Source organism: Equus przewalskii, chromosome 31 (assembly GCF_037783145.1).
Source record: "Equus przewalskii isolate Varuska chromosome 31, EquPr2, whole genome shotgun sequence".
Classification (NCBI taxonomy): domain Eukaryota; kingdom Metazoa; phylum Chordata; class Mammalia; order Perissodactyla; family Equidae; genus Equus; species Equus przewalskii.
The window spans coordinates 1,791,228-1,813,522 of NC_091861.1; the positions used below are offsets into that span (position 1 = coordinate 1,791,228).

At 39.4% G+C, this 22,295-nt stretch overlaps 1 protein-coding gene across 32 annotated transcripts in view; it reads right to left on the reverse strand.

Annotated features, from left to right (window-relative positions):
- SDCCAG8 (SHH signaling and ciliogenesis regulator SDCCAG8) overlaps positions 1 to 22,295 on the reverse strand; it is a 222,856-nt gene that overhangs the window by 153,321 nt on the left and 47,240 nt on the right. For all 32 annotated transcript variants that reach the window (XR_011535263.1, XR_011535260.1, XR_011535257.1 and 29 more), the window contains exons 9-12: positions 21,434 to 21,572; positions 11,702 to 11,854; positions 4,475 to 4,609; positions 1,695 to 1,811 (exon numbers count right to left, since the gene is read on the reverse strand). Coding sequence is in view for 21 of the 32 variants with exons in the window: in XM_070602168.1 (XP_070458269.1) it covers positions 1,695 to 1,811; positions 4,475 to 4,609; positions 11,702 to 11,854; positions 21,434 to 21,572 (544 nt within the window). In the remaining 11 variants the exon portion in view is untranslated. The remainder of the gene's footprint in view (positions 1 to 1,694; positions 1,812 to 4,474; positions 4,610 to 11,701; positions 11,855 to 21,433; positions 21,573 to 22,295) is intronic.

A 22,295-nucleotide genomic window follows, 5' to 3' on the forward strand; every position in this document is an offset into this window, starting at 1 on the left:
CGGTCACAGGCACATCACACCACACCACAAGCATTTGTAACTGTTCAGAGGTTTTACTCCTAACTCTATGGCCTCCTAAAAAGGCACATCTCTATCTAAAAACAACACTCAAAACCATTATGAAAACTGTTAATGTTTCACTGTTTAGCAGAAAATGTTTACAAACGAACACTGATCTTTTTAAAATCCTGCCACCCATCACTAGTTAATTAAAATGAGATACAACACTAAAAGACAAATATTACAAAGATGTCTACACAGGTTATTCATTTTCAAGTGATATTGCGATCATACTGCTCCCATAGTGCTTTTTCTCTCTAGAACATTATCATGTAATTTTAAATAACTTAGAGACTTCCTTGCTATATTTTTCCAGTTAGTCTAAAATGTTGTTGGCAGATGCTATCAAATAACACAAAAGGTCCAAAAGAATGCTAATGAGCACGCCAAGACGATACCTTTTAAAAAAAGTCATAATGCACCAGGAAAGGAAAGTTCTGTGTTTGGTTTGGTAATCCTAGACCTTCAGTCCCTGATAGAAAGGATTTTCAATTCCACTATCAGGCACGCCCCCAACTGGAAAGAATAACACAATTCCATTACTTGTACATGTTAATAACGAAAAGTCCTTTGAAAATGGAAACTTGCTATAACACTTTGAATATACTGGTTTAAAGGCAGAATATGATTTTAGTGTTTAGATTTTAATTTGGCGCCAGAGATTTCAGTTATTACTCCCTGATAATGTCATTGTCACTCCCATTTTCAATGCTTTTCCTGATCATCTTTGGGTCATTTGCATAGAGAGTTAATTGGCTTGAAAGGGGAAAGATGTTGGAAAATACAATAAAAAGCTTTGAATTAGATATATATTTCAAAAAAATTACTTAGGTCTACCTACTTTTAAATTGTAGTAACTTCTTTAAAATATTGACACTGAGAACTCAGTCTTATTATTTTAACAAATAGATTTATCAACCTGATTTCACTGAGTATAAAGAATGAATGCCTACAATGTACTGTAACCTAAAAACAGAAAATCAAAAGTCAGCTTATTAGAAATGTTTCTCTAGAAACTTTATCCACGTTGTCAATTAAAATTGGAGTATCTACATGATCTCAACAAAGAACATAAAACATCTGCTCAAACTGAAATTGAAGTAAGCAGCATTTTCTCCCCTACATTTCTAATTTCACCGTATTTAGGCTTCGTAAGCAAACGTATTCATGGTTATCTTAGTTAAAACTGGTTTCACTCTGCCAACAATCACTTTGATTGATGTGTTTACATATCAACTCATCTCATCTTACAAATTTTAAACTTTTTTATTTAAAATTGGATTCAAGTTGGCATCTTTCAAGAACTTTATGTATGTATATTTTAGGTTCAAACTGTGCATTAGAACATTTTTTTTTACTTTCGTAAGTAATAGATACACATATCCAAATGTATATTTATGACCTGTCAGATTGGAATTTTATATGCATGCAGTTGTATTCTCACCATTTCATGTGAAAGGTGATAATTTTAGGCAACTATAAAAGAAATCCTTTTAATAGTATAAGCTAGATCATTCCATTAGTTAGAAGAAACATAACAGAAACAAATGACTTAGGAATAAAACCACATCAACTTCATAAAGAATGTCAGTTATGTCTTCAATGGCTGCACTCATGCTTGTGGCAACTCTTACCTGATCTTTAATTTCAAGGTCCCTGTTAGCTTTTGTTTTGTACTCTCTGTACTCCTTTTCTGCCTCATCCTTCTCCATTTTGGTTTTATTCAATTGATAGCGCATTTCCCCACACACCTGTTAGATTACAAACATTAGATCAATAGCTGCTGGAATTCACCAGGCAACGACAGCAATTAGATCTTTTGGTGCCCCCTAGAGGTCATATAAATAAAATACAATAGAACTTCTTTAGAAATGGTATTTTTTATTAGAATATTCAATATATTCTGTTAAAATGTGGAGGCAATATCAGAGATTATTGAGTCTAACAGTTTCAAATTACAAATAAATAAGTGTATAACTAAGGAATTCAAGTAATGTGTCCAAGATTTTGTATGTAAGATAGTAGTTTCAATTGCATATTATCATCCAAAATGCACCATCATCTCAATTTTTACATAAAAAGTATTAATTAAAATATCAAGGTATGTTATTATTCATTCAAATTGTTATGGTTAAATAAGTAGACACTCTACATTATAAAACTTTCCTTTAAAGACTTTATCAGTTAGGGTTTGGGTTTTTTTTTTTGGCGAGGAAGATTGGCTCTGAGCTAACATCTGCTGCCAACTTTCCTCTTTTTGCTTGAGGAAGATTGTCGCTGAGCTAACATCTGTGCCAATCCTCCTCTTTTTGCTGAGGAAGCCTGGCCCTGAGCTAACATCTGTGCCCATTTTCCTCTACTTTATATGTGGGATGCCTGCCACAGCATGGCTTGACAAGAGGTGCATAGGTCCACACCTGGGATCTGAACTGGTGAACCCTGGGCCGCCAAAGTAGAACGTGCACACTGAACTGCTGCGCAACTGGGCCGGCCCCGACAAAGACAAATTTTTAAAGATTATGTATCATCCAATGGCTATACTTGGCTGAAACTTTTCAATTTTGGTAATTCTCCAAAAATGATGATTAGAATTTTAGAAATTAGTTCATTACTGAGGTATTAGAATCTTATAGAACCTATATGCATTACCTATGTTCAAATAAAAAATACTTTTAAAAATAAACGAATCCACATTCCAAAGTTATAGCAACAAGACAGAAGTCAGTCAGCTTCTCCCCAGTGGCCCTCAAAAAGTTGGAAAAAGAACAAATTACTAAAAATTCTATTTGAAATTCAAATGCCTTTAATGTGTGAGTGTTGATCCTTCTCATTTCAAAAAAACTAGTAATTTACAAAACGTTATTAATTTTAAAGCTAAATAAAACTGAAAAATTGACGGAAAAAAATTAGAGGCCCTAATTTGCTTTCTTTCTTAGTTCTTCACTGCTCCAATCTATTTGATTTACATATAGGAATGAAATGAAAGAATCCAAATTGATAATACCAGAAAATAATAATCATACAATCATAGTGTTTAAAACCCAATGGCAATACAAAATTACTCTACGAAATAAATGTCTAAACATTAGGTCCTATTTAAAATTATTTTATCCCTTAATTTTAAAGTTCCCTTGCCTTACTACCTTCAGTTTGGAATTTGCTAAGTTATCTGCAACACTTAAATTCCATCTACAGTAAATCAACAAATCGAATTGAACTAGAATTACTTTATCTCGGGGATGGAAGCAACCTCACGGCACTCTTCTGACACTTGAGCCCTCTGGACAGCTCTACAGACAAAGTGTCCCAGGTGCCAGCCGAGAGTTCTCTCCCTACGATGAGCTGAAGACTGTTGCTAGAGCTTTCACTCATAAACCTGGGTTAATTACCTCTTCCTTCTCACCATTCCATTACTTCCACTCCTACCTCCACAAAAACGTATCAACTATATGGGCATATATGGTTATTTCAAAACTTCTACACTAGCTAGCTTGAATTTTAGAAAGCAAATGGACAATTATAGAAACTCAAAGAAAAAAAAGAAAAAATAGCCTCCCTCTCCTAGCATACGATAAAGCCAGTTTTAATTACTAAATTATAAAGCAACAAAGGAATTAAAAATGTGTCAAAATTTAGACAAATATGTTGAGAAGTAAAATGCAATATGAAAAGAGTATATATTTTAAACAAAATTATCTGTGTATGTATTGGTGTAAAATAAATTGATTTAATTTATTACATCATGCATGCCCATAATTAGTTTCTTAGTTGTAAGTGATTACTGAAATGTACATGAACTTCTGGTGTTTCTTACATATGTATCTTACATTAGCCAGTGAAGACCAGGAAACACTTTAGTTCTGGGTTCACAAGTTTGTGACATCTGTAACGCAGACACTGTGATATTTTAAACTATAAATTTAAGGACCAATAAAATAAGAAGTGGTAGTATTAGAATCTTGATTTTAGAGACTAAATCTGAAAAGCAATGAGAGGTGGAGAATTTTTTATGTTAAGCAGACTTTTCGTGTTCTAAATATATGTCTTTCAGTATTACCGTGAGGAACAAACCTGTGGCAAAAATTACTCCTAATCAACTAATTTAGAAATACAAGTTTCATCAAATGTTGAAAAATTAAAGTAAAAAAACTTATTTACAAGTCTATCTCAGTCACCTAACCCGTCAGCTCTTGGGGACATTATTTGTGTCCAGTTCACCTCTGTGGTTGCAGCACCCAGAGAGAGCCTGCCGATCCTGAGTAAATGTTTGCTGAGTCACCATTATGTGGACTTTTATTATCTTCAAGTAACAAAACTTTTCTCCCCCAAACTTCTTTCTGAGCTTTGTACATGAGTAAAAGTTTTTTCAAAGAAAATATTTACGCAATTATTAAACTAAAATATCTCTTTGTACCTTTGTGACATCCATCTCCTGGGAAGCAAGCTGGTTTTGAATTTCCTCTAGTTGACTAACAGCTGAAATCTTCTCTCTTGTAACTTTTTCCACCTGGGCCTCTAATTGGGCAATATTCTGAGACAGGGTCAACATCTATAAGAGGGAATAAAAGTCCTAAATGATAATGTCATTTGACAAAATAAATACTAGAAATGTCTTGAATTAATAGAGCCTCAGCATGGCCACAGGGCTGTCTGCAAGTCATTTCTCTGTGGATTTGGTAAGTCCGTTTCTCTACATCCTCAACTCACTGACCAGCCCTGACTTAAACACGTAATCCCCTTCTATTCATTCCCTGGTCTCTACCCTCATTTTGGAAAACATTTATCAAGATGATAAAAATCAAAGTTTTAGTTGAAACCCTAAGGTGACAGGTGTCAGACACCCATTGAAATTATGACAGAGATTGACATGAATATATTTCCGAGGAGATGTCCAGGAATCAGACGACTCTTAAACCTTTCTCCCACAGGGAGGGCAGAGGAGGACCGACTGTGAGAGCTGGAGGGGCAGATGTCTTTACGGAGAGCTACTGCTGTTCTATGAATCGCAGCCACTCACCCCGCCACCAACCAGGAGGCGGCTCTCTGCAGCTCCCTGTGTTGGTAAAACCTCACCGGCCCACCCATCATCGGCCATCCCTGATTCCTCTCAGCCGTCATCTTGTCTCCTCCACGAAGGCTTCTTTGACCTCCAGCTCCTAGCACAAAATAGGAGCCCCGTACTGTGCCCCGTGGATACCCAGCTAGCGTGCACTGGGTGGTCTCGCCTGCTGCTTGCAGACGGCCTCCATTCTCATAGAGCGTTGCCCGTGCTGTCCTGGTGGTTTCAGACTTTGACTCTTCCTCTATCACACCCCAGCCTCTTCTCACACTGTTTTTAGTTCTCTGTTTCCTCATTAGACTAGAAGTTCCTCAAGGCCAAGTTCCTCAAGCGGTACCAAATGTTTGATGAATGAATAATTAGAAGAAATAGCTTTTCTGAGGGACTCTGCGGAGATCAGGTTCTTAGTTTTTCTTCTCAGGGTTAAGAAATGCCTTCTAGATCTGAGATTTAACCTTTATAGTTTTTTGTTTGCAATTACATTTCACTCTGCTCCAGTAAGCCAAATTTTTCTAGGCTCTTAATTTCTTATTTGTAGTAGTAGTTTTAAAATGAAGAAGAAATGCTACCTCACACCAGACCAAATCTATCAGGTTTTAATCTGTTAAAACAAGACCTGGTAATGAATTTGAAATAATAATAATATTAATAATAATAATAGTAATAGTTGAAATCTACCATTGTACACTGACATGGGTATTAATTCAAATTTTCTTTTTAAAGATTTTATTTTTCCTTTTTCTCTCAAAGCCTTCTGGTACATAGTTGTGTATCTTTAGTTGTGGGTCCTTCTAGTTGTGGCATATGGGACGCCACCTCAGTGTGACTTGATGAGCAGTGCCACGTCCGCACCCAGGATTCGAACCACTGAAACCCTGGGCTGACGAAGCTGAGCACATGAATTTAACCGCTTGGCCACGGGGCCGGCCCTTGAATTCAACTTTACAACTGAAATCAATAACTAAAATTTTGTGATAAAAATCAAGACTGCCTTTGAATTATATAACTAGCGAAAGTTGACACTTACAAAAACAATGGACCCTTGCGGCCAGCCCGGTGGTGCAGCCGTTAAGTTTGCATGTTCCACTTCTCGCCGGTTCGGATCCCAGGTGTGGACATGGCAGTGCTTGGCAAAAGCCATGCTGTGGTAGGCATCCCACATATAAAGCAGAGGAAGATTGGCATGGATGTTAGCTCAGGGCCAGTCTTCCTCAGCAAAAATAGGAGGATTACCAGCAGTTAGCTCAGGGCTAATCTTCCTCAAAAAAAACAAAAGAAAGCAAAGGGCCCTGGTAGCTATTTTCTAATTTAGAAGGTAGATGTATTAATTAACTTTTCTGGGGGTTGTGAATTGTATATTTGACTTATAGTTGTTTACATGTAGTTCTTATCATCAAAAGCTTGGCTACAAATTTAACTTGCAATTAAATTACTTTTATTGATATCAAGCTATGAACTATCCTTATGCATAGTGCAATCTGAACCTAAAATTAAAGGTCAAAAGAAGTTAAACGTAACAAATCAAAAATATTAATTTAATTTCCTTAATTTAAAAATTCAAGTTCATGAGTCTCTGTATTATGAATGTGTAATCATAGCTCTTCTGGAACCACGCAACAGCAACAAACTTTAATTACCAGCTACTAAAAATCATACTGTATGTGGAGATAGATGCTATGGGAAACATAGTAACATTGTGTGGTTTTTGAAGTAAATACACAGACATTTATTTTGCTAATTGTGAATTCTGAGTCAGTTTCTATTATAAAGCATGTAACAAATTGCACTCTTTCCATATGATTCCCCCCTCTGCCACCTATCATTTCTTTCCTCTGCCCACTACCTGTCTGCTCCCTCCTGTCACCCACTTCCTGAGGCCTCCTCTCCTGCTGTCATACCTTCTTTTTCCCCATGCCCACCATCTGGAAGTCAACATTACACCACAGGAGCTTCTCCACCCACATCTGTTGCAGAGACAGAAGTAACACAGACAGCTGCAACACTGCTGGATGCCCAGGGCGTTGACATCAGCTAAGTCCTTTAAACTTTGACAGGGGCAGCAAGAGACAAGGACACCCCAGTTGGGAAAGCCTGATAGAAATCTCTACACAAGAGCAGTCCCTAGTGTTCTGAGCATGGTGAAAGGCAGTTCTCCCTATACAAGAGGAACAAGAATTAAGGATTCGAGCGATGGGCTACTATCAAGGGAGCCCACTGAGAAAACGTGTGGGCCTCGGGGCATTCAATAAAGACAGGATGGATGACTGATTGAACCAGCAAACCTAGGGGCTCAGTGCAGCCAAGGACCATGACTGAAGATGACAAACAAACTCACAGCAGGTACTGTTTGTGGCGGAATGGCTCAAAATCTGTCTGGGTAGAAGGCATCTGTTCTAGAGCTTTCCACACAAATGAAATTTAAGAAGAAGGAGTAAGAAGAAAGGAAAGAAGTAAAAATAATAAAAAGAAAGGAAGAAAATCTAGAAGTCCCGCACGCATTCCTCATTGCTACGAAAGCAGTGGTCCTCGTTCTAGCACAGAGTACAGACGCCCCAGTGTCGGGGTGCATTAACGTTACTGTCCTGTGCTGGGCAGCGGATAGACTGTCTCTCTTTCAATCTCCTTAAAGAAGGAATTATATGGGATTCATTTTCAGTTGAAAAAAGAAGGTTCAGAAAATTAAGTAATTTGCCCAAATTCATTCGAGCTAATAAATAAAAAGTAAAGCTGTGCTTTATTTTCAAATCTGTCTGCTTTCACTAACACGAAGTTCCAGGAACTCCGTCCAGTAGGCCACTTCTCTCTTTCTCTAGATAGAGAAATCGATAATCTAGATAGAGAACGATAATCGCCACAAGCTAAAATCTACTAAATGCCCACTCGAAGCCAGGTATTATATTAGGTACTTTCAAAACTAGCTTAATCCTGTCAACTCCCATTTTTTACTACTCTGAAGGCCTCTTTCTGCCACATCCTGTGAGAGCACTTCTCTCAGTGCTGGGGCCACACTCAGCTCTTCATTCAGACATCAAATGTCAGCCAGGGCTTACTGGGGGCCAAACGACTCAGACTCAGAAAAACATTGTGTACCTGTTGCCACCTTTATTCATGAAATAATTAGCAGGATGAGAAAGATGTTCTGTTACATATGAAAGCACCTGGAGCGCTGCCTGGCACGTTTCAGCCTTCCTTTGTTCTTTCTTATCAGGAATTCTCATCTACATATTTTTATAACTACTCAGCAAGGCAAAAGCTTTCCACTAAACAACCCAGATAATAAAAATCTCCTGGGTGTGAACGATAGCTGGTCTTTGCTATTGATATCATTTTCTCTGACACAGACACAGTTCACAACTTTACCTCCCTTCACACCTTATTCATGCTGGTGAGAACCAGCATTCCTTCCCCCATACTCTGCATTTCTGAATCCTACTCATTCTTCAAAGCTCAGCTAAAACCCCACCTTCTCCACAAAGCCTTCCATGATCTCTTGCAGACAGGGATCTGTTTGGACCCTCTGAATTCTCGGCATTTGAGTCAGACCTCTCCAATGGCACAGGGCCTTGCTTCCTCCCCTTGTTTTACAATCATCCATTCAACAAATATCTATTGAGCACGTTTTTGTGAGAGGGTTGTGCCAAGCAATGAGGATGTTAACAGACCACACATTCAAGGGACACATAGTAAATGAGAGGAGACAGACAATTCAACAAGAATTTGCAATCCACTAAATTATGGGGGCCCACAGGAGAGGCTCCCCATTATCTTTGGGAGGTTGTGAGAGGATGTGGTATGAAGAAGAACTCTGGAGGGTCAGTCAGAGAGGGCAGAGGAAGATTCCCCTAGGCAGGGGGCAAAGCACAAGCAAAATCCTGAAATGAAAAAACGTATGGCAGATTGGTATGTTGGTATGTTTGAGAAAGTGCAAGAAAAGTGAAGGGAGGTGAGACTGGAGAGCCAAAGAGAGGAAGAAAAATATAGAAACTTAATGCTACACTTAAGGATCTAAATTTTATCCAAGTGGTTGCAGGGAGACATGAAAGGATTTGAAAGCAAGAGAATGACATGTTGACATATGCATTTTAGAAAGATCACCCTGGTTGTGGTTTAGAGAACAGATGAGAAGGAGGTGAGACTGGAAGCGAGGAGACCACTGGGGCTATAGGAATCATCCACAGTCAGATACGGATAGCAGTGGGATGGAGAGACAGGGCAATGTAAAACTCCTGGAGGTCTGACTCTCTAGAACTGGGTGACTAAATGATGCATAGGGCGAGGGAGAGGGGGAGACAAGGGTGACAGCAAGCGCTTCCCCTGCAAGGGGAAAGATGGGAAGCTGGTTTGGGAGCTCACTAGAGAGCTAAAGATTTAGGAATTAATACCATATATGAAATGAAAGCCACAGTAGTGCTAAAGACACTAAGTCTAAAGTTCTCTGCTAAACTCTAGAGCCTTCGACAGCTGCTTTCTGGATGAGTGTCTTTCATTGTCTCAAAGGCACTTGAAATTCAGAGTAACTTAAAAAGCACACACCGTCATTCTCCCAAATCAAGAATAGAGATTCAGAGAAATTAAGGAAAGAGAATCTTTTAAGAATAAAAACTTAAAAATATTCCCTAAAAATAGCACAAGGACGTCTTCAGCAAACATAGCAGTGTAACTTCATTGACCGTGGGCACAGAAGCTGAAATGCAGTCGCTGAAGGGTGAATGCGAGATGGGAAAATAAAGGCAGCACATAGGGATGGATCTTTCCAGAAACTTGACTGTTAAGGGGAAGAGAAAGGAGGGAGATAGAACTACTGAGGTGACGTCCAACCTTGGCTGCACACTGAACTCGCCTGGGCAACTTTAAACAATACTGATACCTGGATCCTGCCCCCAGACAGCTTCACATAAGTGGTTTGAGGTGCAGACTGGGCAATGAGATTTCCGGAACTACTGTGTAGCCAAGATTGAGAGACTGTTTCTTTCAACAGGTGAGAGGAATTTGAGAGTATTTTCCTGATGACAAGGAAGAGGCTGTAGGGAAGGAAAGTCTGAAGATTCAGAAGGGAGGGGGAACGAATGGAACAAGGGCCCTGAGGTGGTGGACGACGATGGGATCCAGAGCAAGAGAAAAGAAGCAGGATTACGCCTCTCCCATTCTGACAGGGTTGGGATGCAGGTCAAAGTTTACTTTGAGCCAGAGGTGAGGGGGAAAATAAATAGTTGAAGTGGTTATCACCTAATGGCTTCAATTTTCTTCATTAGGTAAGTAAGACTGTCTGCTGAGAATGAGAGGAAAAGCGGTACAGCAGAGAATGTGAGGGGACTAACAGTGATTTGAAATAGTCAACAAAAAATAGGTCCAAGATACCATCCCTTCCCACCTGGACTACCATAATTCCCTCCCACCCGATCTCCAGGCATTTATTCTGCTTCTCCTTCCAATCTCTTGACAGACGATTTTCCTCAAATATAAATGCCATCATGACACTGCCCAATTTAAAGCCATTCAATGGCTTTCCAACACTTTTTGGATAAAGTTTAACATCCTTCACTTGGATTTTAAGGCCATTCATGATTTGGTCCCTGCACACTTCTCCAAACTCATCTCCCATTATTCTGTCCCTCACTTCCTACGTTCCAGCCACCTGGCCTTCTCTAAATTCCTAGGAAGTACGATACTTTCCACCTCTAGAGTCTTGGGGGTATTTTTTTCCTGGGTCTGAAGCTCATCGTCTCAACTTCTTACCTGACGGCTTCTACTCAACCCTTTGGAGACTCATTTTCAAAATCTCTTCTCAGGAAAGTCTTTCATGACTGCCCAGACTGGGTCATGTTGACCTGTTATACTTTCTCACAGTATGCTATACTGTACCTTCATGCCTTTGTCACAGTGGTAATTAAAAACTCATTTACGGAAGGAAGCGTTTAATGTCTACCTCTCCCACTAGTCTGTAAACTTCAGGAGGGAACCTCATGGGTCCTGTGACTGCCACACTCCCACATTCCAGTTTGTTACTGTTTTCAAACACTGCCCATTTCATGGTCTCTGTTCCTTTCACCTTTAATTTCTCCCTTCCATTTATTCACCTGGTTATGGTCATTATTCATCTTGAAATTTGTAAGAACCTATTTGTACAGGGTACATAATCACTTTTTCTTGGTTACTTGGTTTCTTGTAAATGTTTTATTTTCTGCAAGTCTAATTTGGGAGTGGGCATGAAGTAGGGGAGTCATCTGTCTTTGATTTAGCCAAGGTAGAAATAAAATCGGATATCTGCAGGGCACCTGCTCCCCTCTGACCAACAGGAGAGACAGAATTAAGAGGAACGACAGGATTAAAGCAAATTTCACAATTTCATATGATGGAATCTAATGGATTATTTTATCTGGAAGGGTCAGGGAATATCACTTTTACTGAGAAATATATGGAAAAATAGAAAATTTTTATGAGCTTTAAGTTATAAGAAATTTGACTACTTACAAGGTTTTAAAATTTAAAGTTCATTCAAGAATTGCAGCCTACAGAATCATCAATGACATCAGCACAAACATTTCTTCTGCAATGTGGGTAACAAATTGGATCCTTAAGTACCTTTGACGCAATATCCTCCCTTTCTTTTGTTATTTCATTTTTCATCATCTCTTTCTCAGAGGCCCTTTTCTCTTGCTGAGATGCAAGCTCTTTTTCAAGTCGTTCGGTCTGCCTCTCCAGTTCACTCTTCAACTGCTCACACTGGATTAAAGCCTGCCGGAAACAGACAGTGAAATGGAGCTTAGAATTTGGAAAAATAAAGGGAAAACGAGACAATTAAGTTTTAATTTTGTTTAAAATAGTTAAAACACACTATAAAGTCAAGTAGAATAATTTTCTATTTCTTAACACCACTTACTAATCTAAAACAGTATTCAGATACTACATGTGTTCAGATATTTCAATTTTCATAATTAAGGCTATATTAATTTATCAACTAACAAAATTCAGGTAGTGCACTTTGATGAGAGCCACTGATGAATCAGAATTATAAAAAAGGGGATCAGAAAAAGGAAGTGTTCTAGCATTTTCAGTTATATATCATGTTTATACACAAGAAATATATAAGTACTAAATTTGACTGATTTTTCATTTGCTCATGCTTAAAAATTATTTGAACACTTTAAATGATAAATAGATTTAAAATAATCTCAGTTTAAAAATAAGTCCCAATAAAATTAAAGTGCTTAGCACAGAAAATCTGAATCATTCTATGGTGTCTTAGTTTTTATCCCAGTGGCTCTAATCTACAATATCTCCCTCACCCAACCTCTATTTTCCCTTGAATTGGTAGCAAGAAACTCAAATCTCTTATGACTTACATACTGTGTAATTATAAATTTGACAGTCACTTTTGTTGTTAATAGAGACAGAAATTGTCTCAGTAAGCACTATAAGTTTCATGTATAGCCATGCTTCTCTCTGGTGAAAGCAATAATAAATACAGACAAATGTCTAGGATATATGAATTTTCCTCTCTTCCTCTGGAAAGCACTAAACTCCAATTTCTTGTAAACTCTTCTCAAAAGTTTCTGTACTCCTTGGCACAAAGTATGGGGGTAAAATTCAATTGTGTCAGATTAACAGATAAGGAAATACGATGACTAAAAATGATTCTCCTAGGGAGTCAGTCCCAAGTCCAATTCCAGATGAGAATGCCTGGAAAAGAACATTTTAAAAGAAATGAAAAAGCATAATTTTTCTATAATTTAAGCCCTAGGAGCTTGAAATATTATGAGTTAGAGACTTTCGTGCTTCAGAATATAATTGCTCTTGTGAAAAATATTTTATATGAACCTAAAATATGTTCATAACTTTTGCTGATATAATGACTATTATTGGCATGAAAGAATAAAATGATCATTGACTATAAACCAATATACCCAATCAGAAGGTTTTTAATTGAACAAAGACTCAGAGCTAACATTATTAACTATAGGAACAGTGGAAGGGACTGCTGCAGATCTAAAGATCAGGCTATGGGAATAAAAAGAATCAATCCAAAGAAGGCAGTCAACTCGGGAACAGTAAAGGATCCTGACAGGATAGGAGGCCTGATGCCGAGATAAGAGGAGAGAAAGCGCTGAAACACAGCCACTGCTGAAGCCTTGGTTTGTCGGTGGCCTTCTCTCTACTTGGACTAGCCACCCCCAATGATGAAGGAAGTATGAAAGCAGTAATGAAACAATGAATGAAGACACTACATTAAAAACTGGTTATGGACTTCTCTTGGTGTGTGACCAATGACTCCATATCATAAAATAGCATTTACTTCTATTCGTTTTGATTTTAATACATACGCCCAGCCACAATGAAGAGAATATTAAGATTTAATAACACTTGGAATTAGAAAAGTGGTTTAATCTTTCTAAAGATATCTCTCTTATAATGGACCTCACATACTAGAATATTTGGTTCTACTAAACAAATATTTATACACTATTTCCATTAAAGCTTTTCCTTTTAATTCTACGGCTCCCTCTCCTACTTTCTAGAATCCCAGCTGACTCAGTATCCCTGATCATACTCCTCTAACCATGCAGTAAAGGAATAACTGAATTCTCCAAGGCTAGGTCAGTCAATGGTCAATTACCACTAACTGATAGATCTTCATGGGTGATCAAGCCAATTTGGGGCCTGTGGCTGCCATTTCTCCCTAGAATTCCCAAAGTGTTGGCTTCTCTCTTTCCTGGAGTGCAGCCCCTTTCTTGATGGAAATGCTTGTAGGTCTTGGGAAGTTGAGGAATTACACTTTCTCCCCACCTAGTAGACTCAATCCATAAAAGACCTTCTCTCTTCCAGGAAATTTCTTTATTTGTGGTCATTCTATGCTGGCCACATTAACACCTTTTTCAAAACATAATTTATTGGGCTTGATATTCCCAGTCCTAGTTTTATTAAACCAAGAAGTATACATTATTATCTTAATGGGGTCAAAACATTTTCCAAAACAAATTTATGTCTAGTCAACTCAATTTTTAAAATAGAAAAACTATTTTAGGACATATAAAAGTCCTTCTTAACTGCTAGGGTTAGGTTCCTAGAAATCCTTGTGATAGAAGAATTCATGATTAAAGAATTAAAGATCTTATGAGAAATATAGAGTTCATACTTGTGAATGTAAACTTAAAAACTTATGAAAATGTTTTTATTTTTATGAAATAAAGCCCACAAAATAAAAATGATTATCAATGAATTTTAGCTTATGAATAATGCATAATATTGATTTTAACTTATAAACGCTTGCTTACTAGAAACCTATCAGTCAGTCTATCCCTACCTCCCATTTTCAAGATATTTATAATTTGTTTTTGTTTTGTGGCAGATATTGTACATATCAAGAAGCATTACTTTCTATGACTGTGCCTGCAATCAAATACACAATGCTTTTCTGATTTTCTTTCCAGTTTTCTAATTCTTGCCTTTCTGATTCCGCTGTAGTCCAAGAAAAACGATAATTGGGATACTTAAAAAGGAAAAAAAAGTTTTGGGGACATTTATTCAACCTACCAGGTTGGTATTTTTTAAAAACTCTTCAGAGGGTTATCTCATCTGAGATTATGCTGATGGTAACCTCACGTCGAAGTCAACATTTCCCTTCAAACAGAAGCAGGCAGGTCTCAGGCCTGCTTAACCTGGCATCTTGTAGCTTTCCCAAGGCATCGCTACAGGAGCCTCTACTCCACCCTCAGTTATTCCCAGGTTATTTTTTTTTTTCTCTTTTAATATTATCCCCTGTTGTAACGACTTGCAATTTTCAAAGATAAACAAAAACATTTACTGAGCTCTTACTACTTGCCAGATACTTTACTAAATGGCTTATAAGGATTAATTTATTTATACAAGGATTAATTTATTTAAGCCCTTCAGTAAATTTTAAGTGGTTCCTATCACTCAGTTGAAGAAACAGGCTTTGAGACAGTAAATAATTTGCCCAAGATCACAGATCTGGAAAGCGGCAGAGTAGGCATTTGATCCAAGGTAGTTTCACAACTGACTCTATGTTTGGCATTCTAACTTTCTTATGTTATAAATTTATTTTCTTATAAAATCCTCAGGTGTTTCCACTGCCACTATAAATATAAATACATAATACAAAAAAATTCCTTCTGCTTCCTTAGCATGCAATGTACAAAGTGGACACTAGATGGCAACAAATGTCAAGGAACTATAAGAACAAAGTAACCATTACAGAGCCCAGTAATCAAGGGTTTGATTCTAAAATTAAAATACGTATGCCATCTCACTTTTTACTCTCAGAAAGCAAAATTCCTAATGTGCTTTACCATACCTTAGAGATATAAACTACTAGACCGGCACTGCATTTTGTAAACTGCCTAGAACTCCATCCTTGCATTATTACTAGTCCAGTGAAAAATTCTATGGATTCACAATACACAATAGCCTCTCTAGTTCTCAACTGTTAAATTTTGAAAATCACTATTACTAAAATTCACATTACTATGTAAAGTTAATAACTGACTTTAATTCAACAACCATTTACTGTGCAGTTAATATGTAACCAGCCATGTGGGGAATACACTGATAGATGTCACAGACCTGACTTTTAAGGTCTTTTAGTAGAGCAAGCTACATAAACAGCTACCAGAATTATACACAGCATCAGCAGGAACCCAGAGGATGAAGAGATTAAACAAGATTCAGACAGAAGGGGCTGGGGAAACTTCTAGGAAGACTGTTAGCTGAGTTGAGCCTCATCGGCTGAATAGAGATTTCACAGATAAATACAGTGCAGAAAATATAGCGTTAACAAATTCAAATGGTCAACTGTAGGTCACGTTCTGGAAATAGCAGAGATTATATTAAAGAGTGTAGTAAAAGATAAGGCTAGAAAAGTTAGAGTGGGGCCACACTGTGAAAGATCTGGAAGACCATGCTAAGGAATCTGTCGTTCATTCTACTGCAAGAGGAGAGCTACCTGAACAGGCAAATCTGCACTTCAGGAAGACTTTGGCTGCAAGGAGAAAGATATGCTGCAATTGGAAGAGACCCGGGGACACCAACTAGAATGCTATTGCAACAGTCTGCACAGGGTGCATCAGAGCATCTACTCAGAGGAATGGAGGGCAGGCATAGCTCAGTAAGGGACTCCGAAGAGAGAGGGAGAGCTTGGTAACTGACTGGATGTAGAGAGTGAGAGACAGGGAGGAGCCAAGATATTTTAAAGGACGCAGACCAGGGCTGTTGGTAAGACGATGATGCCATTGTCTGAAAAAGATAATACAGAAAATGGTAGAAGGAAAAGGAGTGGTGGACAGGAAGGTGGAGAAAATTAACAAGTTGCTTGTGCAGAGTTTCAGATCCTGGTGGCAAATCATCCATATAAAGAGGTCTAGTAGCAGCAAGAAATGTAGGCCTGAGGCTCGGGAGAGCTATCAGAGCTCAAGACATAACATAGGAGTGTTCAAATGAAGGTGACGGTCTGGCCATGAGAGGAGAGAATGGATCCCAGAAACCAGCACAACATGGGTGGAGGCCAGGAACTGACTCGGAGGAAAGTCTGCATTAAAGGCTTGTGGAAAAAAGTGAAAAGAGACTTGAGAGGAGTAGAGAGGAGCAATATAAAGAGGACCCACAAGAGTAAAACATCAGATAAATCACGAGAAAGGGATGATATGTTACGATAGACAGTTAATGGCTTGCACAACCGCAGAGTCTGAGTCAACTGAGGAATGAGATGAGCTCACTGGGTTTAGTAATCTGGAAGTGACTTGGGAGCACTCCATGAGCATTCAGCCGCAGGAAATCAGAACACAGTTTGTTGAAAGCCCGACTGTGATGTGTTCAGGAGTGAACAGAAAGTGACAAGGGTAGAGGCCTGTTCGAAAAGGTCTGCCAGTGAAACGATGGTGAGATGGCAGCAAGTTAAGTGGAAGCTGATCAAGGGCAGGCTGCTCTGTTTGTTCAAACAAGAATAACAGCTGCAGATAGGATGAGGGAGAAAAATAGGATGAGGAAGACGGAAGGACAGAAGACACAAGAAAGACGTGATGACAAACGGCTCAGGGCCCAAAACCCTAGAAGTAGGAGATATCAAGAACTTAGAGAAAGAGACCCATCCTGGGAAGTAAGGGGGCCAGATGCACAAGAAAAAGGTGAGTAGAAGACACATTTGAGGGATGAGGAGGTGCTGAAGAGGCTCTTGTCAGTTGGTCGTGATCTCAATACAGTGGGTCATCTACTGAGAGTGAGGTGGTAAGAGTAGAGTTGGGGAAGGGAAGAGTGGAGTTCCTGTCTATAGATAAGGGAGTTAACTGCAAAAAAAGAATTGCTAAACAGCACCTATACCCATTGAAGGCAACCAGGATTATCTCCTGTGGAATTTGTTCCCGGGCTTTCTTAAATAGCTTTCTTCAATAGCTTTCTTCAGCCGTGCTTGATAGGCTGAAAGCAGCAATAGAAAAAAAAGTGTGATTGGGCTTAACTTTCACTGGACACTGGCAAAGTGAGTAAACTAGAAAGATAAGAATACAGGAATTCTAGGGTGTTAGTGAGAAAATAGATTGCATTTCCCTTAGTCAGTGGATATTTACTGAGTCACTATTACACACCAAGCACTATGCAAGATGCTAGGGATTTCATAGTGAACAAGATGGATATGTTCCTCCCTGCCAGAGATTTTAAAGTTTAATGAAAGATATAGACAAATAAACAATAACAATACATTTTGATAAAGGCTTTAATAAAGAGTGATTCTCAACAAGGTGCAATCCTCCAACCCCAGGGGACATTTGGCAATGTCTGGAGACATTTTCAGTTGTCAGAACTTGGGGGAGAGGGGTGTGCTACTGGAATCTAGTGGGTAGAGACCAGAGATGCTGCTAAACATCCTAAAATATGGAGGATAACCTAAGAAACAAAGAATTATGCGGCCCAAATTGTCAACAGTGCCAAGACTGAGAAACACTGCTAAAAAGCACATAAGATGTACATCAAATCTAGGATGGAAGATCAAAGATTTTCCAGAGAGACTGGCATGTAAACTAAGATCTGAAGGATGGAGAAAATATGCAGGCAGTGGGGGAGAAGAATCTGCATGACATGTACAAAGACTCGGAAGCTGGGAAAAGCATGGCATAATCAGGGGGATTAATGGTCATCACCACCAGCACCACTATTTATTCAAAATGCAGTTCTCATGAAAACCCTAGAAGTCAGATATTATTTCTATTTTACAGATGAGAAAAAATGAAGGCATAGAGAATTAAACAACTTGCCCTAGGTCACAAGCTAGTGAATGGTGGGGCTGAAAGTTGACTCTAAGTCTGGTTAATTCTAATAAGACCAGGCCCAACCTCTGAAGTCGACTGGCTTTCCAAGCTGATGGTGGCTGAGTCTGCTGGAGGAGAGTCACAAGTGGCAGTGAAGGGTTAAAAGGAAGCATGTTCTCCCAGACCTTATAAGGCTCTGAAAGAGTCTGAAGATTATCCTGAAGGCAGTGGGAAATCCCTGAAAGACTTTAAATCAGGGAGTCACATGATCAGATCTGCCCTGAAGCAAGATCACTTTCTGGCTGCAGTGTAGGGAATGAGCGAAGGAAAGGAGACAAGGCTGTTGTAATTCATAAATCCAGACGTTACAGGGGGCCTGAACAAGAAAGGTGACAGTGAGGAAAGAATTCAGGAAAACTCCAGAAACTAAGATTTGTACTCAGTGATTGGTTGGAAGTAAGGAATGAAGGAGAGGATTCAGGTTCCGGTTAGGGCATGTTAGTGGACAAAGGTGCCATTCAGTGAGGAGAGGACACAGCAGTTTTGGGGAAGTGAACACAATGAGTTCAATCTGGGATTGTAAAATTCATATTTAAAAGGAAAGAGTAGAAGATCAGCCTGGAGACAACAGAGAAAACGAGATATGAGAGGAGGCTGACGAACTAGAGGCAGAAATGAAGACACAGAGTAGATTTAACTGGGATAGGGAGAAAAGCAAATCTCTGGTCAAAGCGAGCAGTTTCAGAGTCTAAGATCTGATGGACACTTCAGTTCACAGGGGAGTTACAGCAGAGTAGGGAAAAAACAATAGAATTAACGAAGCCAAAGTGTGTTGGGACCAAGGTGTTGCATATATTAACAATACGGATGTTGAAACGTTTAAGGATGATGAAAGGAGGTAAGGTGGAGGGCGCTGTAGACTGAATGTTTGTGCCTCTCCAAAGTTCACACGTTGAAACACAACCCTCAATGTGACGGTATTTGGAGCTGGGGCCTTTGGGAGGTGATTAGGTCATGGAAGTAGAGCCCTCATGAATGGGATTAGTGCCATATAAAAGAAGCCCCAGAGAGACCCCTCACCGCTTTCGCCCTGTGAGGGGACAGTGAGAAGGCAGACCTGAAACCGGGATCTCACCAGACACAGAACCTGCCAGTGCCTTATCCTGGACTCCCAGCCTCTAGACCTGCGAGAAATAAGTATCTGTGGTTTAAGCCCCCCAGTCTGTGGTACTTCTGTCATGGCAGCCTGAGTGGACAAAGACAAGAGGGAAACGGGTTAGACGCTAAAGCTCTTAAAAAGGGTCAAAGGGGGCTGGCCCCGTGGCCGAGTGGTTAAGTCTGTGCGCTCCGCTGCAGGCGGCCCAGTGTTTCGTTGGTTCGAATCCTGGGCACGGACATGGCACTGCTCATCAGACCACGCTGAGGCAGCGTCCCACATGCTACAACTAGAAGGACCCACAACGAAGAATATGCAACTATGTACTGGGGGGCTTTGGGGAGAAAAAGGAAAAATAAAAAATCTTTAAAAAAAAAAAAGGGTCAAAGATTCCATAACTATTTTATAAACCCGAATAATAAAATGCAGGATTTTGTTTTTAAAAAAGTGTCAAAGAGTGTCTTCTAGATTGAGAGTTTATAATGACTAAGATTAAGGAGAAGAGAGACAACGCTGATCTCAAAGAGGAATGAGAACTGAAAGTAGGTGCCAAAACAAAGGCCTAGACACGGCAGTTAAGAGCGAGGCGAATGCTGCTTCCTCTGTCGCAGCACATGAGAGGAAATGAGTGACAAAGGGCCTTTGCTGGGGGTTGAGGATCATGAGATCATTAAGGGATAGCAGAGCTCAGTACAAATGAAGAAACAGGAGTGTTTCAGGAAACAATAAAGACGTTAGGGAGTTTGGTCAGAACCAACGTAAGGTTTAGAAGACACAGGGGCATTAGTAATGAAAACAGTGAGAGTTAAATGGTCTGGGAAGAGTTAGGGATGCACTGGATAGAGACAAACGGATAAGCAATGACTGAGAAGAGGCTTAATACAGAGTTGAATAGCCCAGTATAACACTACTGCTACTATACGGCTTAGACTAACGGTATCCAACAGAACTTTCTGTGATGATCGAAATGTTCTGTATCTGCACTGTCCAACACAGTAATCAATAGCTGCATTTAGCTATTGAACACTTGAAGTGTGGCTAGTGTGTATAGGGAAAATACACAGCAATTTTAATGGATTAAGTGTGGCCCCCAAATATAGCAATCAATCAAGATAACAATGAATCAATGGTAACCTCCTAGTGTTTACAGTGCCTAGAACACTGCCTGATCAATAACTGTCAATTATGGTTGATTGAGCATACAATGGATCCAGACTCATAGCTCAAGATGCTATTAAATACACACATATTATCATCTGTGGCATATTTGGATGTTCTCAAAATTTCCCATGAATAGAGAAAAAAAAGATGTCTTCAGTCGTACATGAACATACACAAATGAGTGAGTATGGGTGTTTCGATTTTCACAGCACTAAAAATTATCAGCAAATAAAAAGCTTAAGCATACGTCTCTCAAAGTACTTTACCACACTGCACTACATTTTCTTTTTTTGTTTTCTTTTTTTTCCTTTTTAAGATTTTATTTTTCCTTTTTCTCCCAAAGCCCCCTGGTACATAGTTGTGTATTTTTACTTGTGGGTCCTTCTACTTGTGGCATGTGGGACGCTGCCTCAGCATGGCCTGATGAGTGGTGCCATGTCCGTGCCCAGGATTCGAACTGGCGAAATCCTGGGCCGCCGAAGCAGAGTGCATGAACTTAACCACTCGGCCATGAGGCTGGCTGCATACATTTTCTGAATAGTGATATAACAGGAGTATTTGCAGAGGAATAATAATTTTCCAAATAGTAAATTTGTTTAATTTAGAAAAGTCAACACTAACAAATTGGTATTCACTTTGTGTGTTTGGAAAAGAGTCTAGTGATGGAAGAATACCCAAAGAAAAACTCAGGAAAAAAAAAAGAGCAATAATGGCATGCTTTTATTCTAATCCTATTAGACTTGCCTTGGTTTTTTCAAAATTGGCTTCCTCAGTCATCTGCACAGCTTGTTTCACCTGCTCATATGCACTTGCTTCCCTTTGCTGCGCATATGTCAAGCTGCTCCTTACGGAAACTAGTGCAGACATTAAGTCATCTCTCTCTCTGTTGGCACACAAAAAAAGAACATTCAAAATAAGAAATGATCAAACGACCGTGTATTCGTAAAGTCGGGAAGAAAAAGGCATTACTAGGTATTGGAAGAAGGGCCAGGGCCGCCCTCGGCGCGCACTGCAGCAGAGCCCAGAGAAAGACCCTCTGTGCTCACTGGGTGAGCGGCGAGCAGTAAGGGCAGGCCTGCATCTGGCGGGACAATAACCGATTATGCGGAGGCCTGGCACACCGAGGCCTGAAGACTAAAGCCCAGACAAGAGGAAATTAGTTTAAAAATAAAGAGTGGGGGGTGAAAAGGAAAAAAAAGGCAATAAGGTAGGGAAGGCAGGGAATGCACCTCGAAGGAGGAGTAAACACATTAAGAGGGGACCACTAAGGTTTTATTTACACTGCCGACTCTCCTCTCCCTTTCTTGAACAAACAGATGTCCCTGCCTCCGTATCTGCCTCCACGATCCTCTTTGTCGCTCTTCTCTTTCACCTACTCATGAACACATTTCTTCCTTCAATGCATGGTCCCATTAAATCCCTCAAATGCCCTGCTTGTGCCCATAACGCTGGTAATTTAACCAAACCTTATCCACTGGGTTGACGGGTGCCTAGCCCCGCCCCTTCCTCAGCCATTCTCAGAAGTATCCTAAGCTGAGCTATTTCTGGGGACAGAAGTAAACCAAATGCCAAAATGCTTTGACATGTAAAATGGCAAGGATCCAAT